A 12,468-nucleotide genomic window follows, 5' to 3' on the forward strand; every position below is an offset into this window, starting at 1 on the left:
CAAAATGTAATATCACTACTTTTTCATAAACTTGTTTTAAATATGTAAGATAATTTTAATTGCCAGACGTTTGATACAAGTTTTTTTCAAATTTAAAAATTGTCTTGATAAAGATTGATGATTTTAATTAAAACGTTTTTCATTTCATTTCTCAAAAATGTAAATATATATTTTTTAAAACCTTAGCAAAAAAACTAACATTTATAATTTCATTACCATACTTTTGGTAAGGGAATTTTTTTCTTGTTTACATTAAATACTTTTCACCTTATTTAGTACTTATTTTATGTACTTTTTTTTTGTTTTTTTCAATTCTTATTTATAAAATAATCGAACTGTAAATACGTTAATGTTTTCAAAATAATGTTTTCAAAAGCTGTTTATGATGTTATCATGTTTATGGGTAAAAACGCAGGTCTTATGGCAAGACCATCTTACTGTACAGTATTTTTGCACCTCTGATACTGTACACTACTTTCACAGCATTAATCTCAGCATATATTTCTCTTTGTCTCCCTTGACTGCTTTAGCCCTGTTGTCTAAAAGAAGAATGAGGAAGAAGCGAAACAGGAAGCCTCAGGAACACTGTGGACCATTTCTGTGAAGCCTCCATGAAAGCATCAGAAGAACCACTCTAGTATTCCGGAGCAATGGCCAAGAAAGGGCGTGCGAAGGGTGAGAAGCCTGAAGCCCTCATCTCTGCCTTGCAGGCAGCCAATGAAGATCTCAGGTCCAAGTTGACTGACATTCAGATCGAACTGCACCAAGAAAAATGCAAGGTATTATACATATGGCATTGCCCCGTTTCTCTTGTTATCCATGTGGGCTTTCATGCTGAAGGCGAATATTGGGAACAACCTTTGGAATAAACTGTAAATATGTATACAATTGCGATGTGTGTTAACAGTTTTGCAGTTAATGGTTGCCTTTTGAGGTAATCGGGTGTGGATCATTATATAGTCAAATCAAATCAAATCAACTTTATGTATAAAGCACATTTAAAATTTACCACAGGGGTAGCCAAAGTGCTGTACGATGGGCAGGTTAAAAATACTTTGAGAACCGAGCAAACACAACACAACACAAACAGAACACGATAAATAAAATATAAAAACATAAAAACAGGTTCACAGCAGGTGTATTATGGGGCGCCATTGCAGGATGGATATCACTCGGTGTTAAAAGCCATGGAATAAAAGTATGTTTTTAAGAGAGATTTAAAAACAGGAAGAGAGGAGGCTTGTCTAACACTCAGAGGTAGGTCGTTCCAGAGCTTGGGAGCAGCAGCAGCGAAAGCTCTGTCACCTCTAAGCTTCAGCCTTGTGTCCGGGACCATCAGTAGCAGCTGATCGGCTGATCTTAAGGATTGGGTGGGGCAGTAATGCTGAAGGAGGTCGGAGAGATATGTTGGCGCGAGGTTGTTTAGACATTTAAAAACAAATAAAAGGAGTTTAAAATTGATTCTGTAACGCACAGGGAGCCAGTGAAGGGACGCTAATATAGGGGTGATGTGCTCACGTCTGCGGGTCTGTGTTAGCAGACGAGCAGCAGAGTTCTGCACGAGCTGCAGGCGGGCGAGGGAGGCCTGGCTAATGCCTACATACAGGGCATTGCAGTAGTCTAAACGAGTCGAGATAAAGGCATGGATTAATTTCTCGAGATCATGTCCTGATAGAAGCGGTTTCACTTTCGCTATTTGGCGTAATACATAAAAGCTTTTTTGTACAACGCTGCTGATTTGTTTTTCGAATTTAAAAACTGAGTCGAACTTTACCCCCAGGTTTGTGACACAGTCGCTGAGATATGGGGTCAGAGTGCCGAGGTCAACGTTGGGGGAGGGGGAGCGACTTGGACCGAACAACATAACTTCTGTTTTGTCTTCATTTAGGCTCAGGAAGTTAGCTGAAAGCCAGGCTTTGATGTCGTGCAGGCAGTCAATAAGACGTTGAACCGTGTTATTTTGTGCCATGGGAAAATAAATCTGGCAATCATCGACATAAAAATGAAATGCAATATCGTACTTCCTAAAAATAGAACCAAGGGGGAGAAGGTAAAACGCAAATAAGATTGGGGCAAGGATTGAGCCCTGGGGAACCCCATGTGGTAAAGGAGCTGTGGAAGACATACAACTGTCTATTTTTACACAAAAACTCCTGTCGGTTAAGTACGACCGGAACCAGTTGAGGGCGGCGCCCTTAATGCCCACACAGTTCTCAAGACGAGTGATTAAGGTGGCGTGGTCGACGGTGTCGAAAGCAGCAGACAGATCTAAAAGTACCAGGACAACATATTTACCAGAATCAGTTGACAGGAGGATATCGTTAAAAACTTTTAGAAGCGCTGACTCTGTGCTGTGGAGGGCTTTAAAACCGGACTGGAACAACTCAGTGATACCATTATCCTCTAAGAAGGGCAACAATTGACTGTAGACAACCTTCTCTAATATTTTAGAAATGTATGGAAGATTAGAGATAGGTCTAAGGTTAGAGAGGAGAGAGGGGTCGAGGCTTGGTTTTTTTAGTGGAGGTCGTACCACTGCATGTTTAAACTCTACTGGAACTATTCCAGAAGAGAGGCTACTATTGATAATGTTAAGGACACTTGATCCAATAGTAGCAAGTACCTCCTTAAACAGGCAAGGTGGGAGGGAATCTGCAGGAGAACCAGAGGGCTTCATATGACTAACTGTGTCATTTAAAAAAGAAAAGGACACTGATGGAAAACAGAAGAGAAATTCAGTGGAACAGAAGGGTCATATAAAGGCTGAGATAAACTGGCTCTAGTTGACACAATTTTGTCAGTGAAAAAATGGAGACAATTTTCACAGAATTCAAAAGAAGCATCAAAACCAACAGATTTGGGAGCATCAATGACAGTGTTAATAGTTTTAAACAGAACTCTGGGGTTGTTATAGTTAGAAGATATAATCTGACATAGATATATATATTCATCTCTGCCTTTACAGTCATCTGAAAGGAAAACAGGCTTTCTTTAAAAATGGCAAAGGACACATGCAGCCTGTCTTTTTTCCATTTTCTCTCTGCCATCCTACATTTGCGCCTGGCAGCCCGAGTGACGTCATTCAACCAGGGCTGAGGCGTGGCTTTAGAGCGGCGGCACTTGAAAGGAGCGATCGTGTCCAGTGTTTGTAAACAAATAGAGTTGAACCCAGAAACCAACTCTTCAGTATTCAAACATACAGAGGCTGCAGAATTATCCTCACAAAGAGTCGAAAAAATTGAGGAGAACAGAGCAGGAGACGAAGAATTAAACATGCGAGAGCGTTGAGGCGGAGCGCACAATTTAACCGGACACTGAGTGGGAATATCAAACAGGATCGGCATATGATCAGAGAACACAGCGTCGCAAATGTCCAAATTAAAAACACACAAACCATACGAGAGCACTAAATCGAGTGTATGCCCGCGTTCATGTGTGGAACCACATACAGATTGTATAAAGTTAAAAGAGTCAATTACATTCAGGAAGCTCCTGGGAAGCGACTCGTCTGGACAGCAGGTGTGAATATTAAAATCACCCACAATAAGGACACGATCATATTTGGGCAGGATTTCAGCCAGAAATTCAGAAAATTCAGTTGTAAAGTCTTTGTGGTACTTGGGTGGTCGATAAACGACGGCACACAGGACGACATCAGAAAGACCCAGTTCAAACATGCACAGTTCGAAGCTTGAAAAGGAGGATTGCACGCGGATCTGACGGCATTTAAAGTCATTTTTAAAAACGACTGCTAATCCTCCTCCTTTTAGGCCGGACGACCGCGGAGAATTAAAGTAGGAACACTCCGGAGGCAGAAGTTCATTAAGAGGGGCGGACTCACCGGCTCTCAGCCATGTTTCCGTCACACAGAGGAAGTCCAGTCCGCGGGAAGTGAAGAAATCCTTCAGGATAAAAGTTTTGTTTGTCAAGGATCTTGCGTTCACAAGACCGAACCTGGCGGGGGCCAGCACGTCCAAGGCCGCAGCTAATCCAGGTGGGGCCCGACACACAGCCCGCAGGTGGCGGGAATCCACCCCGCGCCTCCGGGGGCGGGGCCAGCAGGAGCGACGGCGGCAAGCCTCTTCCTCCAAACCAACGATAGGAACAAGCCAGGAACCGATGGGATCCAGCGAGCGTGGGTGCAGGAGGAGACCGGATACCGCACCATTCCTCCTTCGGGAAGCCGGGCCAGGAGTGCCCTAACTTTCACCAGCTGGCCGCCACGTTTACCGCGGCGCCGGAGACGCTTCCGCCGGGGGAGAGGAGCCAGGGGGCGGGAAAGGAAGGCAGGAATCCGGCCAGGTGAAAAAGATGACTGTTACGTCAAAAAACCAACGTCGAAGTTGATCATATCAGTGGGAGAGGGGCAAAGATCCAACAGTGTTTGGCGGTCATTCTCAAGCAGTGAACTGACAGAGACGAAAATAGACGCAAACAACACAAAAACGAACAGAGCTGACAGCGAGAGACGGCGGGCCAAAGCACATACTGGCGCCATCTTGGCTGCATTATATAGCTAATTTTAAACATGGGTTAGTAAGTTTCCTTTATAGTTGGTGTGTAAATTAGTGCCTGTCCAATCGTAACGTTGTCTGTGATCCACCAAGAATCTGGACAATGCTAGTGCTAGTTATTCATCTTTGATCGGTAAGAGTAAAAGTTAGCTTTGAAATAAGTTAAAATGTGTACAGTATTGCTAACGTTGGTTGGTATCATGTGTTTCCTTCTATGGAAAAGGTGAGCAAGCTGGAGCGCGACAAGGTGCAGGAAGTGAAGCGGGTGCGAGAACAGGAGCAGCACCGCCATACCGCCATGCTGACAGAGCAGCGAGCCAAGTGGCACGAGGAAAAGCAAAAGGAACTCCAGGCCCTGCGGGAAAACCTGACGCGACAACATGAGCAGGAGCTGGCCCGCCACGCCAAAATCAAAGACCAGGAAAATCAGAGGCTCAAAACCGCACTCAGCGCTATTCGGGATGGTAGCGGAGAGAAGGTGAGCTTCAAGCCAAGCTTGAGTCTTGAGAGAGAATTCATGACTTTTTAAAATATGATTCTCTGTAAAACTCGTCCGCCATTACCTCCCCTGTTTAAAGGTGCGCACAGCACTGACCCTGGAAGCCAAGGAGGACGCCCGGCGCTTCTTTGACCAGGAGAGGGTTAAGCTCCTGCAGGAGATAAACGAGCTGAAGTCGACCAAGAAACACACGGACGAGGCTCTCAGCAACATGATCCAGGCAGACAAGATGAAGGCTGGCGACTTGAGGGTGGAGCACCAGCAGCACCAGGAGCAGATCTCCAAGATCAAGTGGGACTGTGAACGGGACATACGAAGACTGGTAAGTATTAGCAATAACAGCTCTTAAAGGTCCTTAATAGGCTAGTCCTGAACGCCCATAACGCAGCTAGCTAGCACTTGGTGCCCATAATGTCATTGATCACTAGCTAGTGCGCATAGCGCCGCTAACTGCTGGCTAACAGCTAGCACCCATAATGCCATTGATCGCTAGCTAGCGCCCATAGAGCCACTAATTGCTAGCTAACAGCTAACGCCCATAGCGTCACTAATCGATAGCTAGCAGCTAGCGTGCTAATTGCTAGCTAGCTTAAATGCTAACATGAATACAAGACACAATGTCTTTCCCCACTACAAACGTCATAACATGTGCACAAACACATGACTCTCTGAGCAACTATATTGAATTGTGCACATTGAATCTACAGGCTGGGCTCCCTTACCACAGAGTGATAAATTAAAAATGTTTTTCATCTTTATTTCAATAACAAACGATACAAAACATACACCATACATAACGTCTTTCAAAACGGCAACAATCGGCAAAAAATAAAAAAGATCTTATCTATCTCAATTGTGGTCATAAGAAAAGTTTCTTCATTAGTTACCAGATTTTCATTACTATTCAGACAATAAACTAAAATATTAAAACATAACTATCATACAGTAAAAGTAAATATGAAGATCCATAAATGTCGCAGAAACTGTAAGTGAAGCACGCTGATTACCCTGTATTATTCAGAAACATTTTACCTACCAAAGAAATGATAACAGAAGAAGATAAACTTATTTGAAAAACCATAACGTGGCTCATAAAAAGCCAGATAAATATTTAATGTTTCTTCTGCCAAGGAAAGCATATTGTGTGTCTGTTTTTGTTGTTGTTGTTTTTTTAGATAGTTTGGTTAATGATTTCGGTATGTGTACAAATACTTTTTTAAACACATTCATCAGTTCCATGATAATATTAAAACCATGATCATTTTGATCAAAATAATTGTGATATGAAATCTTCATATTGTTACAGCCCTAATTTGAGCAACGTTACAGTTCCCACGACTAAGTGTCTCAATACTTGTCCATATAATGGTGTAGAGGAGAGATTGTTGAGAGCAATGAAAAAGTGGCAAACCATGCTCTGTTTTTTTGTCTTTTGTTACAGGTGGATGAAATAAAAGCGAAAGATCGCACCATCTTCTCTTTGGAGAAAGAGTTGGAGTCAGCAACGGGAATTCTACTGAAGCTGCAGCTTCAGAAAGATGCGCTGGATGAGCAACTCTTCCTTGTCAAGGAGGCTGAATGCGGCCTGGGAAGTCCAAAAAGAGAGATTCCGGGTAGAGTAGGAGATGGTGCAGAACACTGTGGCAGCCCAGTAAGTACATCTAGAACCTTACCTGACCTTTCCAACCAGTTACAGTCTCTTTTTTTATGGATAAAAAATCCTGAAAATTGTAATAACATTAAAGCCCTCTGTTGTAGAACATATTGCATCTTCAAAAGTATAAGTCAGATTTCTGTGCCTTAATGTGACGGCTTTTGTAGTGACAATACAAGCAAAGCACCAGTTGTCCCGACTAATATGTGTGTGAAGTACATACAAAGTATTTACCCATGTTATGTAATGTGATCGCTCATGGGGCTTAGATTTAATATCCATTTTAAAGTACAATATAGACTTTTACTGTCAATAAGGATGCAGCACAATCTCAGCTAACAGTAAAAGCATACAACATATCAATAAAACCAACAAGCAGACAGAAGTAATGTAATCTGCTTGTTATGGAAGCACACACAATATGGCATTCCTGCTTCCTTTATCCTTATTCTAAGGGTAGATTTGTACAATAATACTCATGCTCCAATAATTACGGCAAAAGTATTGAAACATACACTCTTGAATCTCGTAAAATTAAGAGTATTTGCTGGTGAGATTGTAAGCAGAGCATAAAAATGCAACAAGAAGAAACAAAGAGACAAAAAAAGAGTGTGTGTGATCTATTAAAAACTGAAACACAAACAGACTCCTCATCAGCCTAAAGTTTAAGACCATTGCCTTAAAAAGTCTAAATCCACACCAAAAGTCTTTCATCTTCTATGTCGTTTTAGAATAGCCCACTTATTCCCTCCTTACAGGGGCCCTATTATGCAAAACTAATTTTTCCTACTTATTGGTACCTGTTTTTGTGTATTTGGGATCTGCACAAGTCCCAAACATTTGGAATCAAACTGCAAGCATTGTAGAGATATTTATAAAACAATCAATATTGCCTTCCTTCATACTTCCTCCAAACGGTGCGTTTGGAATTTTGTTCAAGTGTGACGTCAACATATTATCCATATATGGTAGAAATGTACCCAAACATCCTTCCGCGAGTCAGCCAATTTAAATGTATGTAGATGATGACTGTACCACAACAACATGTCCACGATGAAACCCTATGAAGGAAAATACTCTATGGTTTGTTTGCTTTAACCAGCACAAGTCACTACACAAACTTTCAGCTTCATCTGCAGTAAAAAGTGCCTTACATTTAACTTTTGTGATTGGTGGCAATGTAAATAAATGTACCTTCCGCTGTGAGGAAGTCGCTCCGAGTCTTTGCAAAGATTAGTCTTACTTCAACAACAGACTTATAGAAAGAGATAAACTTCCTGAAAAAAGTACTTTTAATGGCAGGTTCGATGCCTACTATATGACAATGGATTTTAGATTTTATACATATAAATGCATAATGCTATGAACATAACAAGTGAAGGTAGTTATGTTACTTTTAGACTGTCAATTTCAAGGTGTAAAAATATATTCCAATTGAAAAAAATATATAAAGACGGAACAATAAGATCATATGGACAGCCATAAGTGTTTACATTTTGCTTTATATTTATTATTTTACTTATTTTTTGCCTGGTTTTGTATTTGTTTTGTATCATCCCGTGAGGTGTATATTACTTCTTTTGTTTTTTTTGTTCGGTTTGTACTTCATGAAGTTTTGCACTTGTGTTTTTTTGTGTATTTTTTTGTTTGTTTTCGTTATATTTGGATGTAATTGTTGGTTTATATATCATTAAGTAAGACTACGTATTATGTTGAAGGGGGCAGGAAAATATAAGATTTTTATTCATCCTGCTCCTTCTCAGACACTGGTGTGTAACTGTATAACTGAATAATTGTGGTATAATTGTCTATCAAAGATGCACATCAATGAAGGAGATAAATAAAAATGAAATGAAAAGAAAAGGTGCCTCACATTAGAACAATATGCAATAATATTATAAAAAAAATGCAGACTTTTGTCGACATCATGCTTATGGTGTGATAATTATTGTATACCTTGGTAGTCTTTGCATATCCAGAATAAGACGCTAAATAACGTGCCATTTTTCCTATTATTTACTTTATTTAATATGAGTAAAATATATAAAATAAAATTGCTTTTAATTATGTTCTTTCAAATAAAACTGGTAAACATGGCAGACATTTTGTACTCTCCTTCAATGGTTGGAGCCATCAAAAATGTGTTCAGTTCAGCTTCAATGGCCCCCTTCACTGGTTCAGCCATAGGGTGTCTGTCTGGTGAACAAGCTGCCCAGAGACCGCAGTCCTTTCTCTCCAGCATGGTCTGTGTTGCTGCTAAAATGTGGCCTTTTCTCCTGTAAAACAGAACTGTAATAATGCATTAATACTTTACTGAATATTCTGGACTGTAAATAAATTAAGGGAACATTTACCGTTTGAAGGTAAACTCTGTTTCAAGATTCAGTCTGTCTTTAAAATGTGTGATATTCTCTGGACTGATGTAGTCGGTTTTAAATCTTGAGTCCAGAATGGAAGCAAGATATAGCAGCTACTGTGTGGCTTGGCCATTGTAATTCTTCTCTAGGTAAGCGATGATTCTTGACTTGGTGTTTTTGGTCAATTCAGTGTCTTCATCCTTTTCTACCAGATTTGTATGTTACAGAAATGCAGGGCTAGTTTAAGATATGCCACTCTAATGTATTCACCTGAGAGGATGTCAGTAAGATCTTGGAGAGGTTTTAAGGGCATTCTTTATAGTCTCAATAACTTCTATGTCCTGCCAAGTGGGAAGTTCCCACTTGGAACCAGATTTGGGGTTTTTGGATAGTACGCTTTGTTTTGCTTCATTCTCTGCCTGGAACTAAATGTGGGGGAAATTATCGATTTTTAAGATGCATCGCAATTCGGACATGGACGGTTATAAAATCTATGAGTAAATGTCAATAATCGATATATTGATTTATTTATTGTAAATAAAGTAATGTAGACAGTTATACAATTTGGCTGACTGCAACGAGCCACCTCACCGAGAGATCCGACCAGCTCCTTTATTTTAGGGCACATATGTTCCAGTTTAATAACTTGGGTGTGGATGCGTAAAAAGAACGAAGGTCTGGTCTTTGGTACTTCCAAAGATGTGTGTAAAGATGAGCGCAGATTCCTTGGTGGGTGGCGAACAGTTAAAATATCAGCCAAGTATGCTGGGTCCAGACCATTAAAACCTTTTGCCTTAAAAACAAAAATAAGGATTTTAAAATGTATTCTAAAACATTCTAGGAGCCAATGGAGAGCAAAGAGAACCGGGGTAATATGGGCATGTTTTGAAGTATGAGTGAGGAGGTGAGCAGCTGCATTTTGTACTAACTGGAGGAGTGACTGATTTAGCCCACTATAGAGGGCATTACAGTATTCCAGTCTAGAGTTGATGAAGGCATGAACGGTTTTTTCAAGGTCTTCCCTCTGCAGAAAAGGCTTCACCTTTGCCAAAAGTCTCAGCTGGGAAAAACCTGCTCTAACCACAGAGTTAATGTGTGTTTAAAATTTAAGGTCGTTGTCAAATATCACACCCAGGCTGTATGGGCGGTCATGGCCTTGTCAAAATAAATTGCGCAAATAATCTGTGTTTATTGAGTTAAAGGGTTAACTTTGGCACACCTACTTTTAACTAGAGATGTCCGATAATGGCTTTTTTACCGATATTCTGATATTGTCCAACTCTTAATTACAGATACCGATATCAACCAATACCGATATATACAGTCGTGGAATTAACACATTATTATGCCTAATTATGTTGTGATGCCCCGCTGGATGCATTAAACAATGTAACAAGGTTTTCCAAAATAAATCAACTCAAGTTATGGAAAAAATGCCATATTTATTATTGAAGTCACAAAGTGCATACTTTTTTTAAACATGCCTCAAAACAGCAGCTTGGAATTTGGGACATGCTCTCTCTGAGAGAGACTATGAGGGAGTTGGGGGGGGGCGGGGTTGAGGCGGATGGGTGGGGGGGTAGGGGGGGTTTATATTGTAGTGTCCCTGAAGAGGGAGTACTGCAAGGGATTCTGGGTATTTGTTCTGTTGTGTTTGTGTTGTGTTACGGTGCGGATGTTCTCCCGAAATGTGTTTGTCATTCTTGTTTGGTGTGGGTTCACAGTGTGGCGCATATTTGTAACGGTGTTAAAGTTGTTTATACGGCCACCCTCAGTGTGACCTGTATGGCTGTTGAACAAGTATGCTTTGCGTTAATTTGTGAATGTGAAAAGCCATAGCTATTTTGTGACTGCACGCAAAGGAAGTGCCTTTGAGGTTTATTGGCGCTCTGTACCTCTCCCTACGTCCGTGTACACAGCGGCGTTCTAAAAAGTCATACATTTTACTTTTTGAAACTGATACCGATAATTTCCGATATTACATTGTAAAGCATTTATCGGCCGATAATATCGGCAGTCCGATATTATCGGACAACCCTACTTTTAATGTTCCATGTTTTTGTTGTTTGCCAATTTCTCACCACACATAAAACACAGAAGAGGCAAGGCAATCTGCCCCTGCAGAATTAAACTATTTTCCTCTGAGATTTTAATTTTTTGTGATGTATTCATGGTCACACACTCAAGAAGCCAACATCTCTCTCATGCAGTTGTATCTCTATACAGACACACAAACAGCGGCCTCCCCTCCCTTTCCTTGCTTTTATTGGCTCATCCAATCACTCGTCAGGATACAGCCTGTACAAATGTACGGCCTTACAGACAGTCTGAAATCCTATAACTTTTCAAAAATGCACGTTTTCCCCACTTCTGTGTAAAATTTCAGCGCTGTGCAGAGAGAGCCACAAAAAGCAGGCTGAAAAACCGCATGCAGCTCCGGAACCACCGGTTGCCGACCCCTGTTCTACTTGATTGTAGCTCATCTTGTATAATTGAAGTCATGAACTCTGTAGAACTTGCACCTGGCTCGCTGACAACAAGCTATCCATACACTTGGGTAAAACGGAATCCATCCTGTTTGGGTCCCACATCAACCTTAAGAAAGTCAACGACTTCACTATAAAAGTGAGTGACATTGTTATCACCAGGAAAGATGAGGTCACCTACCTAGGTTCCATTCTAGAGGCTAATCTTTCCTGTGATAAAATGGCAACCTAGGTAATCAAAAAGGTCAACCAACGAACCAGATTTCTCTATAGAATCTCCTCTCTGGTCAACAAAAGCACCATGAGGATTCTGGCGGGAACTCTCATTCAACCATTTTTCGATTACGCATGCACCTCCTGGTACCCTAGCACCTCCAAAACCCTCAAATCTAAACTCCAAACATCCCAGAACAAGCTAGTCAGATTACTTCTAGACCTCCACCCCAGATCCCACTTCACTCCTACCCACTTCTCCAAAGTGGGCTGGCTCAGGGTGGAGGACAGAGTAAAACAACTTGCACTGAGCCTAGTCTATAAAATCCGCTACACCTCCCTGATACCGAAGTACATGTCAAACTACTTCCTTAACGTAAATGACCGCCATAACCACAACACCAGGGGGAGCTCCACTAACCACGTTAAACCCAGATTCCGATCTAACAAAGGTCTTAACTCATTCTCTTTTTATGCCACATCAATGTGGAATGCACTCCCAACATGTATAAAAGAAAGGGCATCTCTATCCTCCTTCAAAACCGCAATAAAAGTTCACCTCCAGGCCGATACAACCCTAAACTAACACCCTCCCCGGATTGTTAATAATCAAATGTAAACAATCAAATGCAGACACTTTTTCTTATGCTTTCTGATCTCTCTCTCTCTCTCTCTCTCTCTCTCTCTCTCTCTCTCTCTCTCTCTCTCTCTCTCTCTCTCTCTCTCTCTCTCTCTCTATGTCCAC

The 12,468-nt window shown here is 41.0% G+C and overlaps 1 protein-coding gene across 2 annotated transcripts in view; it reads left to right on the forward strand.

The window, feature by feature from the left end:
- jakmip2 (janus kinase and microtubule interacting protein 2) overlaps window positions 1-12,468 on the forward strand; it is an 83,503-nt gene that overhangs the window by 38,652 nt on the left and 32,383 nt on the right. For both annotated transcript variants that reach the window (XM_062048704.1, XM_062048705.1), the window contains exons 3-6: window positions 531-779; window positions 4,738-4,992; window positions 5,093-5,335; window positions 6,455-6,664. In XM_062048704.1, the coding sequence (XP_061904688.1) occupies window positions 651-779; window positions 4,738-4,992; window positions 5,093-5,335; window positions 6,455-6,664 (837 nt within the window). In that variant the 5' untranslated portion in view covers window positions 531-650. The remainder of the gene's footprint in view (window positions 1-530; window positions 780-4,737; window positions 4,993-5,092; window positions 5,336-6,454; window positions 6,665-12,468) is intronic.

The sequence above is a fragment of the Entelurus aequoreus genome, linkage group LG05 (assembly GCF_033978785.1).
Source record: "Entelurus aequoreus isolate RoL-2023_Sb linkage group LG05, RoL_Eaeq_v1.1, whole genome shotgun sequence".
In the NCBI taxonomy this organism is placed as follows: Eukaryota; Metazoa; Chordata; class Actinopteri; order Syngnathiformes; family Syngnathidae; genus Entelurus; species Entelurus aequoreus.